Raw genomic sequence first — 21,371 nt, 5'->3', positions numbered from 1 at the left:
GAGCGTGTGCTCCCACAGGATGCCTAGGGCTATGTAGGTATAGTCCCCCTCAGTGCTTTCTTACCTCATGGACAAATGCTATTCTCACTATACTGTTGTGCAAAAGGTTGCCATCTTCAAAATTAGTTTGGTTGTAGTCCTGACCAGACATAATATTTCAGTCTTTTCTGTGGACTGAGGCAAAGCTTAGCTAATAGCTCTCTGAAAGCTGAGTCTGTAGACCAAGTAGGAAAGTGCCTGCGGGGTTGAATAGTCTTGGCAAGTAAACAAATTGGATGGCTCTCTGAAGCTTAGGTGAGGTTTAGGCATCTGCTGTCCAGGGCAGGTGCATTGCCTTCTACCCAATGAATTCATATTCACTTCAGACTCAAATTTAGTTTGATAGAAGTTATAGAACGATAAAACTTGGGTGAAAACTTGCATAACCTATCAGATTATCCAACAATATATGCAGGTTGTCAAGTTCTGTGACAAAAAGCAAAGGCACTGCACTTTTGTCTCCTGTCTGCTGCAGTTTCAATATGTATTGTTGATGGCAGGAAGAACTGAAACTCAAGTACAGAGCTAGGAAACGGCATGCAGGTAAAGTCTCTGAAGCAAAGCTAAGGACTACAAGTTGCCAAATAACAAACACTATACAGTAGCCAGTTCCATCTGGAAACATGGGAAATAGCTGATGAAAGACTGTAGCTTCTGTATCTATTTCTTCTTCTTCTCCTTTCCTTTTAAAGAGAGAAATGTCCTACTTTAAAGATGAGAAATAACTTTTGATCTAAACCCAAAAGAAATACTAAGAAAATATATATAACTAGAAAGAGCAGCCTGTCAGTAAATGGCATGTGCAAATCAGGTGCACAGAAAAGCCCAGTCAAGAAAAAATTCCAAGAAACTAAGAAAAAATTCAATCTACGTGTTTCTTAGTTATCCTGATAGCATAATTATTTCCATGCTTTGGTAGGTTCTATTTAAACAATTCTGGAAAAATCTCATTGTTGTGGATTTGCTATCCAAAGACAAGATTCCCATAAGCAAGCCTTGTTCAAAGACAATCCTAGAGGTACATACATATATATTTTGTTTTGCATTCACTGAATTTTGTATCTATCTATCTACTTTATGAAATAAGATGTTGGAAAAATTGTATTTATTAATTTTAATGAACATAGGACATGTACAGTGTCATTATTCATAACATTTACAGACATATCTAAACACTTCTGCTTGAAAATAATCAGAATATTTATTTTGATACTTCCAATTTGCAACTATGCATAATACAATAATTTAACAATTTCTATTCATAGCATGCCAATACCGCTGAAACACCTACATGTAGCTAGTCAGCCAAAATTCCTGCTAATTGTTCCAATTGAGCATGAAATTTGTTGGCAATTTTGTTCCACACAAATAATATATTTCTATCCAAACAATTTCTATAGACATCTGATTATGCAGTACATGTGCCAAATAAATTTTGTGAAGTTAAAAGATACATTTTTCTCAAAAAACCTGAACAAAATCAGGTTTTCAGAACTAATTGTGAATTCACAGATCTTATAGCTGATAAGCTAGTAAGCAGAGAATTTACTCTCTTGTTAGTATGAAATATTAGGACATCAACCTGCATGTAGAAAAATCTCTTATACATCATGTTTAAGGCATTCTTACAATGTCTGTTTGCCCATGGGAGTGAACTGACTCAACAGAAATAAGCACACAAACAAGAGAAAGTAGGGATTAAAAATATGTTTTCTGTAAATTTAGAGACTGGATACATTCCAGAACCAATCTAGAATTTTTAGAAACTTTCTTTAAGTTAAGGACTCTGTCAAAACATCAACAAGTTTTGAGGTGTTAGTATATATTTTAGTAATAAACACACACACACAAAAATTGGTCTATATGAAAAAATGATGTGCCTTATTCCAGGCAGCATTTCTCAGACTATTTTTAGATTTCCTTTATGCCAAAGGAGAAAACTATTACTTAGAAATCTTAAAATATTGTTAACTTCACTCTGTGCAAGGAATTGAACATCTATACACTTTACATTGAATAGAGTTAGTATACACAACATACACAAAAAATCATAGCTGTGACCAGCATGCATGAGCAACTAGATTAGGTATTTGTTCTGAATCACAGGCTCAGGACATTCACACATTGCTGGACATAAATTTAAAGAGAAGCAACAAAAATCTAATGCAAATGTAAAAATATTTAATTGGGCAGAGCTACACTGTTGTATATGACCACTGAATAAGGAATTAAGTGGTGTGAAAACTAAAATTCTAATTTCATGAAAAACAGTTCATTATATGAGGAAGGAGTTGTTGCAGGGACCAAACAACGCTGCTTTTAGGTAAACATTTTTCTCTAATGGAAGAAGTACCCAATGTGAATTTTGCTTATGATATAACATCCCTCACACATGGCATCACAAAAGGATATCCAAGGTGAACCAATCATTTGCAAAGAACAAAATAGATTTGATGGTAGGATTTAAAATAAAGTGACTCAGTAGTCTAGGAGAAAGTTTTCCAGATGAACAGGACTGAGGGAGTGGGCAGAGAAGAATGGGGTGAGCCATCAAGGTCAAAGTGTAGCACAAGATAATGAGTTCTTGAGGCAGTGGACAGCAAATTTAGCATGATCTTTGAGTAATACAGAAAAACAGAAAATGTGATCCAATACAGATTCTTCTCTTCAGTGTCAGATGTATCATCTGACTACATTTCTCTGAGATCTAGTACTGCAGGATGCATGGATTTTGAAAGGCTATAAAAATGGTAATGCACTAGTTAAGATAAAATAATTACATCATGAATACAGACTTCAAGGAGAATATTGAAGCTATTCCAGAATGGATTGGAGATCATATTAGGCAGACCTACAGTCATGGAGAGACTGGGGGTCAGAGATGACTTAACAGTTTCTGATCTTGCAAGAAAACTGAGGACGTAAATCAATGAAGATAACAGCAAAAGTGAAGAGAAGGGTCAGAAATATTCAGTAACAGAAAACTAATAGTGCAATGAAAGTAATTAAGGTGTTCAAACAACAGAAATGGAAAATTTTCAGAGAGCATGCAGAAGGAAGAGCTAGGCAGCAATCAGAATAATAATAAAGACAGCTGAAACAAGAGAAGCTAATGGAGCTATGGGTACATGGTACCTGAGAAATGTTTGTCTAACCTGTTCTAAAAAGCTTCCAATAAAAGAAATTCCATCACCTCCTCAGGCAATTGCTTCCAGTGATTCAGCTTTATTATGAGAAGTTTTTCCTGATATCCAGCCTAAAACTCCTCTACTACAATTTAAGTCCATTACACCTTTGCTGCCTACAGCGCACACAAAGAAAAGATTGTTGCCCTCCTGATTGCTACTAACCTTTTGCATATTTGAAGGTTATTATTTTGACTCCTTTCAATAGTCTACTCCAATTTCCTTGACTTTTCCTTGTAGTTATATTTTCTAAGTCTCTGATTGCTCACATTGTTCTCATCTAGATTCTCTCTCCTCTGGTCCTCCTTGAGCTGCAGTGCCACAGACCAGACACAGTACTTAGTGAAGCCCTTTCCAATGCCAAGCAGAGCTTGGCTTACAGACATAATATATGGACGATATGGATAATCCAAACTTGGCATTAGCAAGGAGAAAAAAAAAAAAAAAAGAAACACCAAACTTTGCTAGGAAAAAAAAGTATTAGTTAGGAAAATGACAATTAAACTCAGGAATGAGAGTTCTGAAAACACCAACTCCTCACATGCACATCCAAAGCCTTCTAAGGGGCAGGTTACAAAAAAACAATGCAACCTTCATTTCTGGATGACATTGAAAAAAATGAATGGGGTAGGTGTCTCTAAACTATGTTTCTGCTCCCTTGAGTCCAGCTACAGCTTTTGCAGTACCTGGAATGATTCAGAACAACCTGCAACTTTTTCTATGTGATCGTGGCTGACCTGGCTCATACGCTGTATCCTACACTTGCCATTACACCTTCCTCAGCACTAACCAGGGCAAAGATAGAAACATGGAATACCCAGTGAAATTATCCTTCCCCATCCAGGAGAATGTCTGGTTTTCCCACAAGTAGCATGCGATAATGTCTAGTTATCCCACCGTAACAATAAAGAATAATCAGATTTGATCACATTTTAAACAAAATTTATAATAAATAATTAATATAGTATACTAATATCTTCTTTGAAGTTCCCAGAGTTCAGCTCTCCAATAAGCTTGCATGAGCAACACCTACAACTTTGTAAATTATATAGCATGACTTTTTAAGTAAGCAAGAAGTGCAAGTATAATGGTCTTTGATAGCTGCTGTTGCCAACTATGTATTGCCTTTATGGTCACCGAAAACAAGATGACCATTCTAGGGACAGTTTCATAATTCTCCTCAATAAATTGTTACTTTCTTACAAGGGGACTGAATTTATCCTCTGACACAGAGACTAAAATTAGGAACTGAGAATATCAAGGGGCAATCTGATGACCTGTAACAAAGAGCTGGGAAGAGTCTGTTCCTCGATGTTAGACATTATGTCATCAAAATAATGCAGGTGTAATGCTGATGAAGCATACAACTAGTTTCATTTTGTAAAAAGTAATGAAGTATGCTTGAGTTGCAGTTTCAAAAATTACTCACTGATTTATTCAAATTAAACCAGAAAATAAACTCAACTTAACTGGATTTATTTGTAAAGCAAGCTAAAAAGTTCTGACATCTTATTGGCAGGAGAAACGAGCAACACAGCTTTTTAGTATGAACTTCAATTATCTAAACCCCACAAACCTCTGGTACAGGATTTTAATGTGTTCTAGTAAGTCACTCTGATTTCCAATAGCCATTCTTGGTATAATGGTAGCTACTGGTGTCAGTGCACAGCTTCCAATTCTTTTACTCAAATAAATAAGAAATAATGGCCGATCTTTGCTTCATACTTATCAGAAGTACCTGAAATTCAAAACTTATTTAATATACCATAAATATTACTTACAGCTTGCTAGAGAAACAAAGCTGGATTTTATTTGAAGTTCAAAATTCTTGAGACCATCTTACCTCGTCAGAAGTAGAGAACAATCTAACATCTGTGACAATTCTACAGGAAACACAGTAACTTGATGGAAAAATGATTGAAAGATTTACTGCACATTTTTCTGCAGAAATAATTATTAAAGAACATCAATTTGCAAAAAAAAAAAAAAAAAGATATCCATGTAACACTGTAAAGATATCAAATGGATGATCATCATAAGAGCAAACCTGCACTTGGTTCTTATGCAGGCAGTAACGCATCTATCTTTACTCCAGCAGATGTAGCACAGTAGATGCTGCTGTCCAGAGACTTAGCATGACCATACATTAGAGTTTACAGTAGTTCCCACCTTATCTCACAGGCCTAAAGAAAGAATCTGTCCCTGTTTCAAAAAAAATCATGGGCTCTGAATGAACTGAAAAATACCAAGAAGTTAGGCAAAGCAGGATAGAAAAAACATTTTTATTACTTTTCACTTAACATACAGATTAACTAAAATGACTGTCAGCAGCCCAGTGGAAGTGACCCTTCAAAAGTGATTTATATTTTGGGGAAAAAAAAGTTGCCTAAAGGAGTCTTAGAATATGAAGATAGCGTAAATGATTTCGCTTTCGGGATATACTGAGCAGCAAAAAGCAACCAGGTCTGGAAATGGCTTAGATGCCTAGAAAAAAGAAATGAAAGGAATAAAAAACGTTTTAACACTGAGGGCACTGAGTGTTAAGAAGTGTGTATCTATTGATCTATGATGCTACTTTAATTTTTTATGATTCTGGTATTGAAAAAATTATGATGGTATCACAAAATATCACAATATTCTCAAACTGTCTGGAGAGGGTGGTTCTGGTGTTTTCTTACTCTGCTCCTTAACAGCTTGTGCTATGTGAAACTGCTAACAAGGGGACCTTAGGAATTCTTTCTCTTCTTTTACCTGCCCCTGGGTCACCGGCCACTTCACTGTAGTCCCCCTTGACTGTTCCCCTCTTGGGATGCAGAGGTTCACTGCCGTCCAGACTTCCCTTCCTCTCCTCCACCAGAGTAACTTTAGGTTGCTCTTGTTCTTCCCAAGAGGGAGGAGGAAGAGTGAGGGGTGGCCTGCCTCCAGCCTCCCCTTCCCTTGTAAGAGCTCATGCAGATTTCATCACTTCTAAGTAGGGAATGGCAATCGTAATGGAAGCAGATGAAGATGCAGATTAGGGCTGGCATGGATTAAATAGGATAATTGTGCACAAGATTAGTATCATGAATATCATGCCACAGCAGGAGTAGGTATTGCTTCATAGATTTAGAACTAGGATACTACGATGCTATCAATATCGTTAGCAAGGTAGTGGTTGACGTGATACCAAGCGGGAAGAAGGGCAAGGGAAAAACTAAGTTTAATTTCTTCTGTGTTAAGTTTAAGTTGACAATAAGATATTTAATAGTTGATATAAGGCCAACATGACAGAATGGATGACAAGATGAGACTTAATGTCATGTTGTGATTCAGTTACACAGAAAGGCAGCCTGAAGAGGTAAAGATTAATGAATAATATGGTTTAAATTGGGAAGAGCAAAGGCTATTGCCAATGCCTGAAAACCCACTCAGACAGCAGGAAACAGGAGGAATATGATGCAGATTAAAGTTTTTTGAAGGAGTTAATATCAAGATACTGTCATTTTGTTGGCAAAACATTAAGAAAGATAGACAGGCTGGTCTATCTAAGAAAGATAAACTCCAAAGCAGAAAGAGAGCCCAAAATAACAGATTCAACTCTCTTCTGTAACGTTTTCAGGATTTTATTTTAATCTGCTGCAAATTGCTGCTAACTGAAAATAGACCCAAATATTATCAGTTGTATTGTAAGTATCTAAACTAGGCAATCATTTTAAGTACAGTGTTCATACTCTTATTTTTTTTAGATATGCTTTCCAAACACTGGGCAAAAAGTGCCTTACTACTGCAACCTAAAGCTCTACAGTGAAACAGTTGCTCTGCTCTGGATATTTACAAATAAATGCAAATAATAAAACAAAAGCTAACCAAATGGCATACTGGAATTACCATGTAGATAGTCATATGAATACTGACATGTACCAGACCATAGTATTAATATAGAACACCAGCTGTACAAAACCACCATCATGTAAGCCAGATGACATTAATGAACAGCAGTCTTACTATGCAGTTGAATGGGAGACTTGCAGTAATGTCTGGAACAGTTCAATGACATTACACTGTGCCCAGAGGACCCATGGATCAATACAATGTCATTGGCAGTGCCGGAGTTATTACAAGGTCAATAAAAGTATACCAACAATGTCCAAAGTATCCGCGAGTGACACACAATCTCAATAAAAGTATGAGGTGAGGCAGTGTAATACACCACCACTAAAATTGGAACCCCTGGTATATCAGTGCAATACCTCCGCAATGCCAGTGGAACATTTTGAAGAGAGTTACTGTATATTCCTCATTTTTAGCAAAAGATCTCTAACTTTAAAAGATCCCAATGGGCATTAGTTATCACAGAATTATGAAAATAGTTTAATGTTTCTCACTTAATATAACAAAATGAAGTTAAAGCTACTTCATACTATCCTATTGTTTAAGCATTGTATCCTGGAAATACAAGTGGAATCCAAGTTCCCTTCAGTCCAAAAGAGAGCTGAGAATGAAGAACGGAATGGGAACTACAACTTTTAATGTCCTTTCGCAAATTGAGGATAGACCAGGAATAAAAGCTTAATATAGCTCTTTCTTACAGAATATACATCAAAGGACAATCAATACCCTGAATCACATTCATTTAATCCTCAGCACAATGCTTTGTTTTGATATAGATCAGTATATTGTCATTCCAAGGAAACTTTGAATGGACTTCATTCTGTGTATAACTATGTATTAATTAGGAAAAAGGACTATGGGTACTGAATACTAAACAGTTACTAGAAAATGCTAGGCTAGGAAGAAAAAGCTAATAAAAACTGTAAAATGTAATTAAAATATTTTAGCATCTACCTCTTTTAGTGCTAAATAAAAGATATGAGAAAAGAAAATGTGCCAATTAACTTGTGATGTTTACTTCTAAAGTTTAATTAAATAATCAGTATGTACAGAATTAGAGTTTGGATGCCTCAGCTCCCACTCATTGCTTCCCTCTGAAAAGACAACAGAGAAAATGTTCCCAGATACCAGTGTAGAAACAATGGAATCAGATTCAAAAGAAGTTAACTTTTAACTACAGTGTAATGCGTCCTCAGCCTGGGGAGCTGGAGAGGTCTTCTGTTCCAAGGTAAAAGGAGACAGAAATATGGTGATATTGGTGAAGAATGTGGGGGTTCTAGTATTTGGTCAGAAAATAACAAAGCTTCTTCAAAGAGATTTGGCATCTTTATTCACTATTCCAAGTATTTAAATTATGCCAGCAAGAACAATTGTGATTGCTTCCTATACAGTAGCAGGACAGAGCACCTCAATTTGGTAAGTACTCAAGAGTTGATTCTTTTTCTTTCTGCTATGAATCTGTTTTTCACATTGCTCATTTCTCCATGAACCTTGGAGATTTGATACGGTGTATTTAATCTTCCAATGAAAGAGGCTATTGAGAAAAGTAAGAGAAGCTTTGAATTTAAGAGGAATTGGCAGCAATGAAAAGAAAAGTACAATCTTGAAAGATTTCAGAGCTATCACACCTCATTCCCAGGTCCCACCATAAATAAGATAAAGTAATAACTGTAAACACAATATTGTAAATAAAAGTAAAGGAATAGAGGATTATGATCTACCAAAAGCCCAACCTAGATTAGATATTCATTATTATCCACATATTGTAATCCTCCTTCTATTTTCAGGTGAAACTTCCAGAATCCATTTCATGCATTATTACACTATTCCAATATCACATTGCTTTGCATATTATTATTTCTTTTCCAATGTACTGCAATTACAATAAAAGAATGCAGTAATGTAGCCATTATCTACAAATGAAAATATGCAGTATACTCTGTATTCTTTAAACCTGTACATATAAAACACAACTCTGAAATTCGACTCACAGCTGCTTTATTTATTTATTTGTTTGTTTGTTTGCTGTAATCTCTGTTAATTAAGATAGATGTTAACTAGGGGGCACTGTGTACTCGAAGGACCGAGCATGAGGTTTGCTCCCTCCTTAATGCCTGCATCTTGTGCTCCTTCAGCTCACATCCATCACGAAAGGACTGCCAGGTGAGCTGGCTGTCACTCCAGCCCAGGCTAATAGATTCTCCAGTGGCTTTTGTTACAGCTCATGTCATGCTATTAAAACTATGTGCCTTGAAAATGGCATAACATATGTAGCTGAGACTTGTCAGCTCCAGGTAATCAGACGCTGCTTGGTTTCAGAAGCAGATGCAGATGAGACTAGCAATATAAATATGCAAATCACAATGGTCCCTTGTCAGCACCACTGTTCCTACCTCTAATGGCCCTCGTAGAAAGTCTGTTTGCTCAGCTCCTACTTCCAGTGCTACATCGACAGAAGCAAAGGGGCGGCTGGCCATCTGCTGTCGCTCCCGCATAAGTTGCTGATGAGGAAAAAATGATGTTTTAACAAAATGTTAAAAAATGCACCAGATATTAGTCTGCCCTACTATACCTCCCCTTAAAACATAAGAATGCAAATAGCATGCAAATAGTCATATTTCTAATATTAAAGGGAGAAAGTTATACTAAATTATCATCATCTATATTTACTCGAGAACTGAGCCTGGAGGGCTTATGTTGTCTACAAATGGTCTTTCAGCTTGAACTCTGATGAAATCTCCAAATGAAAGCTTCCCTAACTGACTAAATAACTTTGCTATTCATGAAAGTTGCAAACAAATATGGGAAATGGATGATAAAAATAGTTGAAGTCTAATTCCACTGATAATGCATGCATTAGAACACCTGCCAAGAACAAGTCCACTTGGCCTTCAAATTTTCATACTTCACTACTAAGCCAGATGGAGTTAATAGTGTCAGGACTCATAATTTTATGCAGCATCTTTTCTGCAGTTACTTATAGATGAAGAATAATGTGTCAGGATTGGGAAGCCTGCATCAGTGTATTTGAATACAATCAGCTATGCTCACAGAGCTTGTATAATCCCTTCCAATCATACCAGCTTGCAAAGATGTCCCAAGCAAAACCACAAAGCTAACTCATATTTCTTCCTCAATCTGTAATTATAATGCTTATTAAACCATGATGAATAAAAATTATGACCAGCACTAGATATTGCAGATCTTACTTCACTGGTTCAGTGCAACTAATAAAAGCATTATTAAATATTTAAAGTGAATGAGTCGTGCAATTAAAGTTGTGTGCTCCTTCAACTGAACAGGATGTCACAGCATCTTGAAGACACAAAATGCTTGCAAAAACGTTTTATTAGAAAAGACCTAAGTTTCATTTTCTTAGCATTTTTCTCCCTGTTACTTCTCTGGAAAGCTTAAAACATTAGAAACTGGTATTTGAATGCAAATGACACTAGCACTGTGACGTACTGTTCATAAAAGCCTTTTAAATAATAAAAGCTATGCAAGCAAATATTTGCTGGCAGCTTACTAATAAACACTCCTGATTTAAAGTCTGTTACAAAGCAACAAGTTCATTTTTAAATACTTCTCATGCATTTTTTCTTGACTTGCGCTTTAAGATAGTCTATAGAAATCTAAAGAAGCATTCATAACGTTAAAATCAAAACAGTATAGTAGTCTCCTAATGCATATCCAGTACGTTCCTAAGGCCGGGTTTTTATAAACATGCAGTGTATTTGTCTGTAAGCACCTGCGCCAATGGGCTCCCAGTATATCATACCAAAAGGATAATTGATATGTCTGTGGGTGAAACTGCATGTTTTATATTCAGAATAAATAAAAGCCTAGTATGAATATCTAGATGGTTTAAAATTACATTTTTAACCCTTCATTTAAAAATGAAACTGGTGGTGTCTGTATATGGATTTACATCAGCACTGATTTGCATCAATACAATATATTCATAGATTTTACAGCCAGAAGGAAGTACTATGACCCTCCAGTCTTACCAACAACTTGACAAAGACCACAAAAATTTGAAGCATAAAATACTGAGTCACTACATGCTAAAATTACTATAACTAGCTCCTTTTCTTCCTAAAATAACAAAAATTAAAGAAAACAATGTTATTAGAGCAGTCCTGCCATATGGAACTCATTACAGTGTTGTAAGTCTACAGAGCTATTGGCAAATGCTTACTTTTTAATGGGAAACCAAACATTGTTTTAAACAAATAGAATTGCTTGGGGAAAGTACTTAAATGAGGAGAATAACCTATGCTCCAAACACGCAAACGATCATTTAAAAGATTTACTTAATACAGACTATAAAGGAATGCGTATTTGTTATGCTCTCTGTTTTTTAAGGCTAGCAGTTTCCTTCACCTCTGCTGCTGGTCATGCGTTCAGTAAAAACTTTTCATTTGCAAGGTAGTCACTGTAATTTTGATACTCTGTCATTTGAGAAGAGTCCTACAAAGCTTCTTAATTAGCTGTGTAAACAAGAATGAAAACTTTAAAATAATGTTCGGCTGCCCATGAAGCGCTGCCGAGTTTGCCAGCTGAGCACTTGCACATTCAAAATACTGCTTCTTTCTGTTCAGCATCTTAAAGCTCCCTGTAAGGTGCAGACCAGGAAAAATAAGATGCAGTGAGGAGAAATACAGGAAGATATTATGAAGTTTAAAATCAGGTTTGTGGCTGGAAAAGGTCACTAACTCCCACCATCTGCAAGTGTCCGTGTATCAAGACTGGGACAAAGGCAAAATTCCATTTGTAGAAAATCTTGTGAGTTAGAGGATCGCATGGCGGGTGGCATTCTGGTGTGACACCCTGTGCTCCAGTCACACGCTGTTTTCATGGAGCCGATACGGGTATGGGGAAATTCCTGTAATTCAGCCATAGGCCAAGAAACAGGGAAACTCCAAACATGGGTATTATGAGAAGAGTGAAAAACCTCTTACCTTTTTCTCAACAGTGAAAGAGATTAAAAAAACCACACAGATTTAATCATAGCTGAGGTAGAATAAACATGGGATAGTGAAAAGTGGAACTACACTGGTGTTACTTTACTTATATACTCATATCCAAAAAAATTTACCGCATTTAAAAAATCATACAGACAACAACAACAAAATCATACTTCTTCAGTAATTAGGGATATTTACTTGGGGACAAAGAATAGATGGACATTATTAAGATGTAATATTTGAATATTTTATCACACATTTAATTTATAATATTCAGAATTAAGCACATGCCTAAACATTCACTTAAAACTATGGGAAATTCAAAACATTACTTTCTCAGCAGAGGACTGAGAAATTCAATGAGCATTTATCCAACTGAGCAGAAAACCTATTTCAAGGTCTACCATAATTTTAAATCTCATTAAGTCCAAGAGTATTGACAAGATTAATTTTTTAGGCATCTATTATTTTGCAACAATTTTAAAGTATTAATTTATATCTTATTAAAGAGTTTTTCTTGTTAAGTATAGAATTATATTTGTCATCAGTGAAGAAGAGTAAGATGTTAGGATACTATCAATTAGTTCACCAATTTCTCACTCAAAATCCGTATACTTTGAGAACATTTCTTAAAAACCAACCATTTTGGCATAATTAGTCCCTTAGTTATTAGTCCCATAATTAGTCGTGGAAATATACATTTCACCTGATTCTCCATGGACATGCAGACATCTTCGCCCATAGATTATGTTAATTTTTAGTTTTGGTGTGCTAGTCAAATAAGTACCTTTGAAATAGGACCTGCTTCCCCATCTAGAAGTATATCACAGGAAAGTATTTGCCTGGGTACACAATTCAATTTTGCCATTGATCAAAAAAATTCTCCTGGGGGATAATTCTCTGATCAATGCAGTTTGGAGTGAATTAAAATGTTCCATAGCATCTTGTATAATCTTCTGTGAGAAAATGTATTTGTTGCAAAGTTCTTATTTAAGTAGAAATGTTTAATTTGGTTTTTTTTATTTTGGTTTATAATATTTAGACTTACTTTCAAAATATTTTAATGCCCATATTGTATTCATGTACAATAAAACACTCAATGCAAAATACACATTACAATGATTTAACATTAACAGAATACAGCATTTCAGCAATCCCAGGCTGACATATTTCAAATCTTTTGCATTTTAGGAAGTGTTACCATTTTGCTCCTTTTTCCTATTTAGAAGACTTTTTTTTTTTTTTTTTTTTTTTTAAGACTTGGTCTCTTATGTGGAATAGCATACTGTTCTTCTGACTAGGACTGCTTTTTCTGTGCTCTTCTCTTCACCTTCCAGCATAACTGTCCCAGAAAAGCCCTAATTGAAAAAAACCTAATAACGTACATGAGATGTTAGGAACTAGGACAGGTGTACTTTCTCTTTGTTATACAGTAACAGACATTCTTGAGGGACTGATAGATTAGGATAGCTGAAAAGGATGAGACCACTTTAGTGCCATAATAGGATGACTAGAAAAATCCTTTCAAAGATCTTTCTGTTGCTGTTTGGCACCTTTATGGGCTAGTTTAGCCCATTGGCAAGCAAGGTACATGTTAGAGTGTGCCATAAAGCACGCACAGACAAGTGTGCCTGCCCAAGTTCATGGGGCAGCTTGATAGCTAGGGTAAGGATAAGCAGGTGGCAAACACTTGTAAAAATGTTAGGAAGACTTCTGACCGTCAAACCAAAGAATTTTTCCTTTTGGCTGTTTAGAGCCAGGCAGTCTGAGTACCCTATTTCAGAAATAAGGAAGGACATGGCAGTTGAAAGGGTGCCGGTTATTTTAACAACAGCAACAACTGCCTAGGTTTTATAGGTTTTCTTCCTTCACATCTTAGATTTTCTGTTTTGTTGTTGTTTTTTCCTAGTTCAGAGCACTACCAACATAGTACCAGGACATCCATGACTTTGTCAAGTGAGTATTCAAAACCGAGAAGAATGGTAATTCTGCAACCTCTCTGGCAACTGCTGTGCAGTCCAGCGCTGCATTACCCTCCTAGTGACAAAAATTTTCCAAATGTCTAATCTGAAATTCCTATTCTGCTTATTCATCACCCAGCTCTGACTTGTCTACAGTTACAACTTGGTCTCCTCTCCTGTTTCTGTGCTGTCAGCTGCTGATGTGAATAACACCAAAAGGCTACAACAAAAGCATTAACAATGCCATGCATTAAATCTGAGTTTTAGAGGAAGTGTTTGCAATGAGGAAAGATGTCAAAACCTCATGGAGAGTTGCATTGACTAATTTCTGATTACATTGCATTTGACAAACTCCAAACATTAAAAAATTTAAAAATATATGTAATGGACAGCCCTGCAAAAACAGAGAGTCTCTATAAGCAGTGCAGTTCAGTCATTCATCACATATCCTTGAGGTTTCTTATTGCCACATCTAATCAACAGAAGTAACTTAAATGGGTTTGAATGACTACACAGATCTGAGTGGACCACAGGCATTTTAGTTAGAAACACAATTTAATTCTCTTCAAAAATCTTAAATTCTCAAACTGAATTATACATAGTGATATTTCAATGAAGCTCTGATTATTTGCTTTAATTTGCACAAGACAGAGATTGCCTTCTCTGGAACTTTTCTCATTGTAACTCTTGGTGTTACTAATCTCTTCAAATTAAATTAGCTATTTACATAGCTGGAAAGGAGACCAATTTCTCATTTACATGTTGAATAACCTATTTGACTTGGTTAATTTCCAAATCAGCTGTTTCCACTGAAAAGGCATATTATAGCCATTAAACTATTTTGTTGGGTTTTAGGTGAAATAAGCTCACCACTCCATGATTGCAGGTGACATAGCAACTTTAAGAGATGGACAAAAGCCAGTTTAGGAAGCCAAGCAGCAGGAATACCCATACTTATGACAGTAGTCTGACAATCCGGATTCATTCATTCTCTCCATCATGAACTTCCTAAATAATCCTGGTCGCTTGCTTTCCTTCTGCCTCATTTCCCACTCTGTTAAGTGCCCTGACACAAGAGTGCATTCAGGTAGGCAATGAGATATTACAATGATGGACATAGTATAACATGCTATTTGCACTGCAAAACAGACTCTGTGAAAACTTCCTAAGATATCAGGGCCTATTCCGCACCACTTTCTTTTAAAATTGCCTGAAGGAAAAGTGCTCTCAGGTGTGTGCAAAGGTCTGTCATGGGAAAAAATGAGAGGAGTTATACTTCTTGTCCTAGCTTTATACTGAATAAAATGAAGGGTTATTTAAACTAGACATAGTCCAGCAAACAACAGCTAAGACATACTTAAAATACAGTGTACACATCCCAAAAAATAACAGTTCCAAAAGGTCAAGTTTTTATGTATCCCTTTTGGAAACCAAATACCAGTCGTCTGTAATTTCCCTTGAACAAATCAAAAATGAGAAAAAAAGATGAGCCCTGAAAAGGTCATTTTGTTGCTAGATCCAAGGAACAGACATTTAATGTATTGCACATTAGCAAGCAAAGAGCAAAATGTGAATCTACTGTGACTTCAGGTTTTGGACCTTTTTGATTCTGGAATAGAATTCCCATCTCTAAAACACTCAGAGTATGAAAAGCTGCTTCTTACAATGGAAATAACACACTGGTTTACACTTATTTGTCTCATGTTACAATAAAGTTGTGATCAATCCTTCAGATTTTTTCCCTAGAGATTAATTTAGCATAGGAAGATTTTTTGGGTGCTAAGCATCAATAATAAGCTCAAAATTCAATTCACTGCTTTCAAATTTAAGAAGTGCTGAACAAGACCTAATCCTATTATCTCTTTCACTTAGATCACTATGAATCCATGTTACACATCTACACAGTTCTGTAACCATAATCATTTTAAAGGTTCCTCTAGAGGTACTCAAGTCTTTCTGTAGGCCTTGCTAACCCCAGGACTGCACTATCCTTCCTAACCAAGTGGGTTTAAAAAATCCTTTCAGCAAACTGCTGATTATTTTGCTGTTAGCTAGCAGAGCCATTTTCAATTCACAGAAAATTTCTAAAAATACTTATTCTGCAAACTAATTCTGTGTACAGAGAAAAAGAGAGCCAGATCCACTAATTATATATGTTAAAATGTTTCCCCAGAAGACATTCTACTGTATTTGCCCAAGGCCAGTTATTTATAAATGAATATATTAAAATATGTGTTAAAATTAATTATTTCAGAATATGAAAGAGAGATTCAAGTATCATATTATGCAAACTACTCCTTGGAACTTTTTCTTCTACAATGGTGTCACATAAATAATGCTTTTCAAAATGTCTTCTAAACAATTACTAACACTGATAGTGTAGTACTTTAAACGTAAGTGCCATCTTTATAAGTGGAATAGATGCAGTATGAAACTACCTTATATTAACAAAATCTCAGTGCGTCCTATCCACATTATTAAGCTACTGCTTTTGAAATGAGGCATCACAGATATTATCCATTATTATCACAACTGTTAAAAACTGCTTTAGTCACTTACCTTAGACAACAGATGTCAAGCTGATAATTCCCAGCTCTGAAATAAAGTTTTAGGCTGTTCCTATAGCAATTCAGATTGCTTTCTAGATAGTAAATATGGTCTAATAAAAGAAACTGGGAATAAGTGGTACCTCATGAGATCACTTTGTCCACCTCTGTGCATTGGTCCTACACAAAGGCAGGTTGCAGTGCGATTATGATCCTTCTAGCAGATGTATATGTTTCTTAAAAAGACCCCAGTGATGGAGGTTCCACAGTCATTTCAGAAGTCCTGAGTGCCTGATGATCCCCATGCTGGAAAGGTCTTTTCTAAAATCTAAATTAAATCTCCATGCTGACATTTAAGCCGATTGCTTCTTGTCCTATCTACAGTGGAGAGCATTCCCTGCCTACAACTGAGAAAAAACCCCACCAAAACTCTCTTCTCCTTTACAGGAGTTCTTCACAAATTTGAAGTTTCCCTTTAACCTTCTCAACTGTAAACAAACGTGGGTATGTAAGTATTATCTCACCAGTCCTGCTCCCATTTTCAGTGCTCCCCTCTGTACTCTCCAAGTGTCAGACACTCTTGTCAAAAAGTGGGGCCCCAAACCTTACATAGCAGAATAGAAGGGTCACTTCACAGGCCTTACAGTTCTTTTTGTTGATAATATTATGCCAGCTTCTGTGCTACTACAGAAGTATGGTGACTTATATTCACTTCTGATTCATGATCATTCCACCTCATTTTTTAATATTCTTACCAAGTTAATTGCCCATTTCCCCCTACCTTTTTTTTGCAGATGGTTACTTCTTTCTCAGTGCAGAATCATGTATTTGCCTATTACAGAACTGTGGAACTGCAGTTTTCCAGCCAATTATTTCAGATTCTTCCATGTTCTTTTATACAGATTATAATTCTGTCCTATATTATGCTTGCAGTCTCTCTTCAATGACCGTTACACATGCAATAACCATGGTCCATCTCTTAAATCATCACCAGAATCAGATCCCAGCAGAAGCCCACTTGATGTACCTTCCCCTTTTCACATTGAACAACTTATAACTATAACTACTCCAAGAATACAGTTTTACCTTCACCTCCTTTTTATGTAAAAGGTCTGCTAGTCTGTTGTATCAAGAAATCAGTTTGGCTTGACATGATTTGTACTTGAGAAAACAACATTGAATGCCACTCATATCTTTGCTTTCTTCTAAATTCTTATAGATTATTTTTAAAATTCCTTATTTCAGCAATTTCCCAAGAAATAATGATAAATTGGCTGGTGTCCAATGGCCCAGCCCTTCCTTTTTCCCCCTTCTTTTCTAAGATAGGAATTACAATCATCCCTTTCTTGAACCTCACTTTTCCTAGCTGAAGTCTCAGAGATAACCCTTACAGGCTCTAGGATCACATGCATGTTTAGCCAATTCCCTAAATATTCTACAATAAATTTAATCAGGTTATCCAATCTGAAAATATTTAGCAAGTATTCTATAACCCATCTTTCTACATTACTGCTTGATATTGTATCCCTTTTTCAAAGTAGGTACTAACAGACTTTTAAAGAGGACTTAATTAAAGCCCTTTTTAAAACAGACTCTTTTCCTAGCACATACAAAGTCAGAAAGATGGGGTGTACATACTATTATTTTAAAGAGAGGTTCAAGTGCAGGACAAGTATATTTTAATTTGCAAATAATGTCAATGCATTTTTTAACCTGCAAGACAACAAAAAGGGTAGGCACTGGATTTGTTTCCTATGTGAGCTATTGTGAAATCATACGGTCCAAATTCTAATGACTGAATTGAAGCTATGCCAATTTAGAAAAAGCTGAAGTTTCTGAAACATACCTGGACCCTAGACCACATAGCGACTTCAGATGATCAAAATCTTAAGAATTTTTTTCAGATTACATTGAATCCAAGTTTTATATTTCTTTTTCTTCACTATTTTCTTTCTATTTTTTAAATTAAATTGTAACATATAAAATAAAACATGATGAAAGAAGAGAAACAAAAAATACTGAGCAGAAAAACTGCGCTGTACTCCAACAAAGGTGAAGTGTGCCCTTATTATTACCTCTAATTCTTTAAAACCATCTATTATTTGAGATTACTGGTACACTGATAAAGTGACAATGTAATTGAAACATTTTAAGTACAGCATCATTGCCAATTATACAACTATTCTAAAGTGGTACTTTAGAAGCTACTGAAAGCTCAAATGACATTACCATTAAGGAAGGTAAACTGGTGATGTACCATGACTGACTGATGCCTTTAAATGCTTTCAGGCTTTAATTCTTAAAGTATTAAGCAAAATAACCATCATTTTCACTGCCTTGCAAAGGGGACCAAAAAGAGGTACACTTACCAGAAGTCCTGCCTGTCTCAGAGTGGCAATGCCCTGATCTACATGGATCCTCACTGTAAGGAGCTGAATAGCCTTGCTATTACAAGCTGAACGGGCATGCCACACTACCTTGTGCTACTGTGTTGGGTGAGTAAAGCTCTTCTAGACAATCCTTACAAAAGCTGAGCCCATGTTACTTGGTTACTTGCCTCCCTTTTCACTAAAAAATGAGGCTCATCCTGCCACTGATAGCCTTTTTATTTCAATTGCCCCAGCCAGGACCTCTAAAACCCAGCATTTTTCACATCAACAACCCAATTATGAATCATGAGTAAAGCCATAGTTTTAAGTTATACCCAGGATCAGGAAGTGTGAAAAAAAAGTCTGGACGCTCAGAATGTACAGAAAATCCTCATAACAGATGCTGTCCATCTGGCATTTTCAGTGAGAAGGGTTTTAGCTAATCAACATAAAACTAGGATACCGATCTGAAATCTGTGTGTTTGTCCAAAGAAATATTCCAAACTTTACAGATTTCTTCACCATGCCTAGTACTTTCAGGTCAGCAAGAATTTGGCACACACGGCTAGTGGGAATGGCATGTGGCCACAGCCAACTCCTTTTGTGCAGGGGAGCGAACGGCTTTGAAACCGATGCAGTTCTGCTATCTGATCAGAGTAATAATGTGAATTAATGCAGCTCTCCTTTGTTCATGTTGTTTTTAAGTTTGAAACAACTGATTTAGCAGATGTGAGATGTTACACCTTTTAATAGTGGCTGCTCAAGAATACTTGAACAATAAGTTGATCACAAAGCTTTCCACTCCTGCTATAGACCTAAGAAAGCAAGGCCACTGACCTTCCCTTACCTTTGCAAGAAACCAAGAAACCAAGGCAGTTTGCTCTGAGTTCAAGCATCTTGAACAGGAAAGTATCAATAACAGGAAACTGCTAAGATAAGTAAGTCTGAAGCTTGCAATATTTTAATGGAGAATTATTTTAAGAGTTGAACTGCTACCTAGTAAGCTACAGCTACTGAAGGGACTAGAACCTGTCTAATCTCCTAAAATATTTAAGCTACATCAGAATTTCAGAAATAGAGGGCTTCCAAGCATTAAATACCTAATCCTACAGTCTAAAATTCAGTTCTGAAATAAGAAGCAAACACTAATTCCAAGAGACCATCTTGGCAACATCTGTAGCAGCAGAAGTCAGGTTGTTATTCTCTTTATCTTGATAATAATTTTGGGCACAATCCAACTGCAAACAAGGAAATCCGACTTTCCCAGTAGTGTTCCTACAAGGGGTTGCACCAGTCTGTGTGTCTACTCTACAGAGTAGAAAAAAATACTGTGAAGAAGTTAATCCCTCACTGCTGCCACACTGAGACTTTCAATATAAAAGTGACAGAGAGTGTAAATCAAAGTAGTCTGGCATTTTGAGCTCCAGTCAGACTGTTTCAAGAGAGAGAAGTGGGACGATTTAGAGTTCATCAATTATATCACATCAAATTAGCCTCCATCACTGGCTTGGCTCGACAGCTTTCATCTATTCTAATTTACAACAGAGAGGACAGCCAAGTACAGGACTGTGGCAATGACACAATCAAAGGGAAGCACAGCACTTTTGCTTTGCAAGAATGGTAGGGTTTTCTAGGCAGCCGCTTCAGCTGGGTCAAAATCTCCAGCCACGTTTAATTTCTTTCATTTGCTTTGATCTGACAACCCTCATCCTCATTTAAGGACGCAATGCGCTAAACATCTTTTTAGCAGTCCTGCAGTCACTGCCTTTCTACAGACACTGTTCTGTCTACATCTACCTTACACAGTGATTTACCTTTGCAGTTAAATCCTTAAAACAGATGAGTACACTACTGGAATGCCATTGTAACTGTATGTGGTTAGGACATAGGTAAGCTATTTTAAAGGAAAATCACTATCAGTAAATTGTTAGAATTTGCCTTCCAACTGACAGACTTTAAATTTGAATTTGCCATGGTTATTTGAAGACACTGACAGTGCAGTAACTTAAATCAAAGTGAAACACAGAAAAGCATTGAAGAACCTTACACAGATATCACTTTACAGAATACTTTACATTAAGAATTCATCGCTTTGCTATGGATGTGATCACAAGCATTGTGCATCATTTAAATTGCAGTCTAGATGCTTAGGTGGATTTAAATGGAAAATGGGCCTTGTGCTGGCCCTCTGCATAGTCATGAATTTGCACAACGGAGGGAGAGGAAAAGCCAGCTTTACTGTTTCTACCACAATAAATACTAAGAAAGAAACCAAAAGAACAAAAAGACTGTTTTCCACATAGCATCCAGTTTCCCACTTCTAAAGAAAACACTTTTTAATACAGGTAAATGAAAACAGGTTTTTTAAAATGCACATATTGCAATGATTACTTCACCAGAATGAGCAAGCTTCCAAAAGCATATTTCCATATTC

The 21,371-nt window shown here is 36.2% G+C and overlaps 1 protein-coding gene across 1 annotated transcript in view; it reads right to left on the bottom strand.

The window, feature by feature from the left end:
* Positions 1-21,371, bottom strand: part of ATRNL1 (attractin like 1) — a 536,524-nt gene that overhangs the window by 119,626 nt on the left and 395,527 nt on the right. Inside the window, exon 27 of the mRNA XM_072870268.1 lies at positions 9,488-9,595. Within this exon, the coding sequence (XP_072726369.1) occupies positions 9,488-9,595 (108 nt within the window). The remainder of the gene's footprint in view (positions 1-9,487; positions 9,596-21,371) is intronic.

Source organism: Ciconia boyciana, chromosome 8 (assembly GCF_034638445.1).
Source record: "Ciconia boyciana chromosome 8, ASM3463844v1, whole genome shotgun sequence".
Classification (NCBI taxonomy): domain Eukaryota; kingdom Metazoa; phylum Chordata; class Aves; order Ciconiiformes; family Ciconiidae; genus Ciconia; species Ciconia boyciana.
Note: the sequence above shows the minus strand (reverse complement) of the source record. Positions and strands in the feature narration are given on the sequence as shown.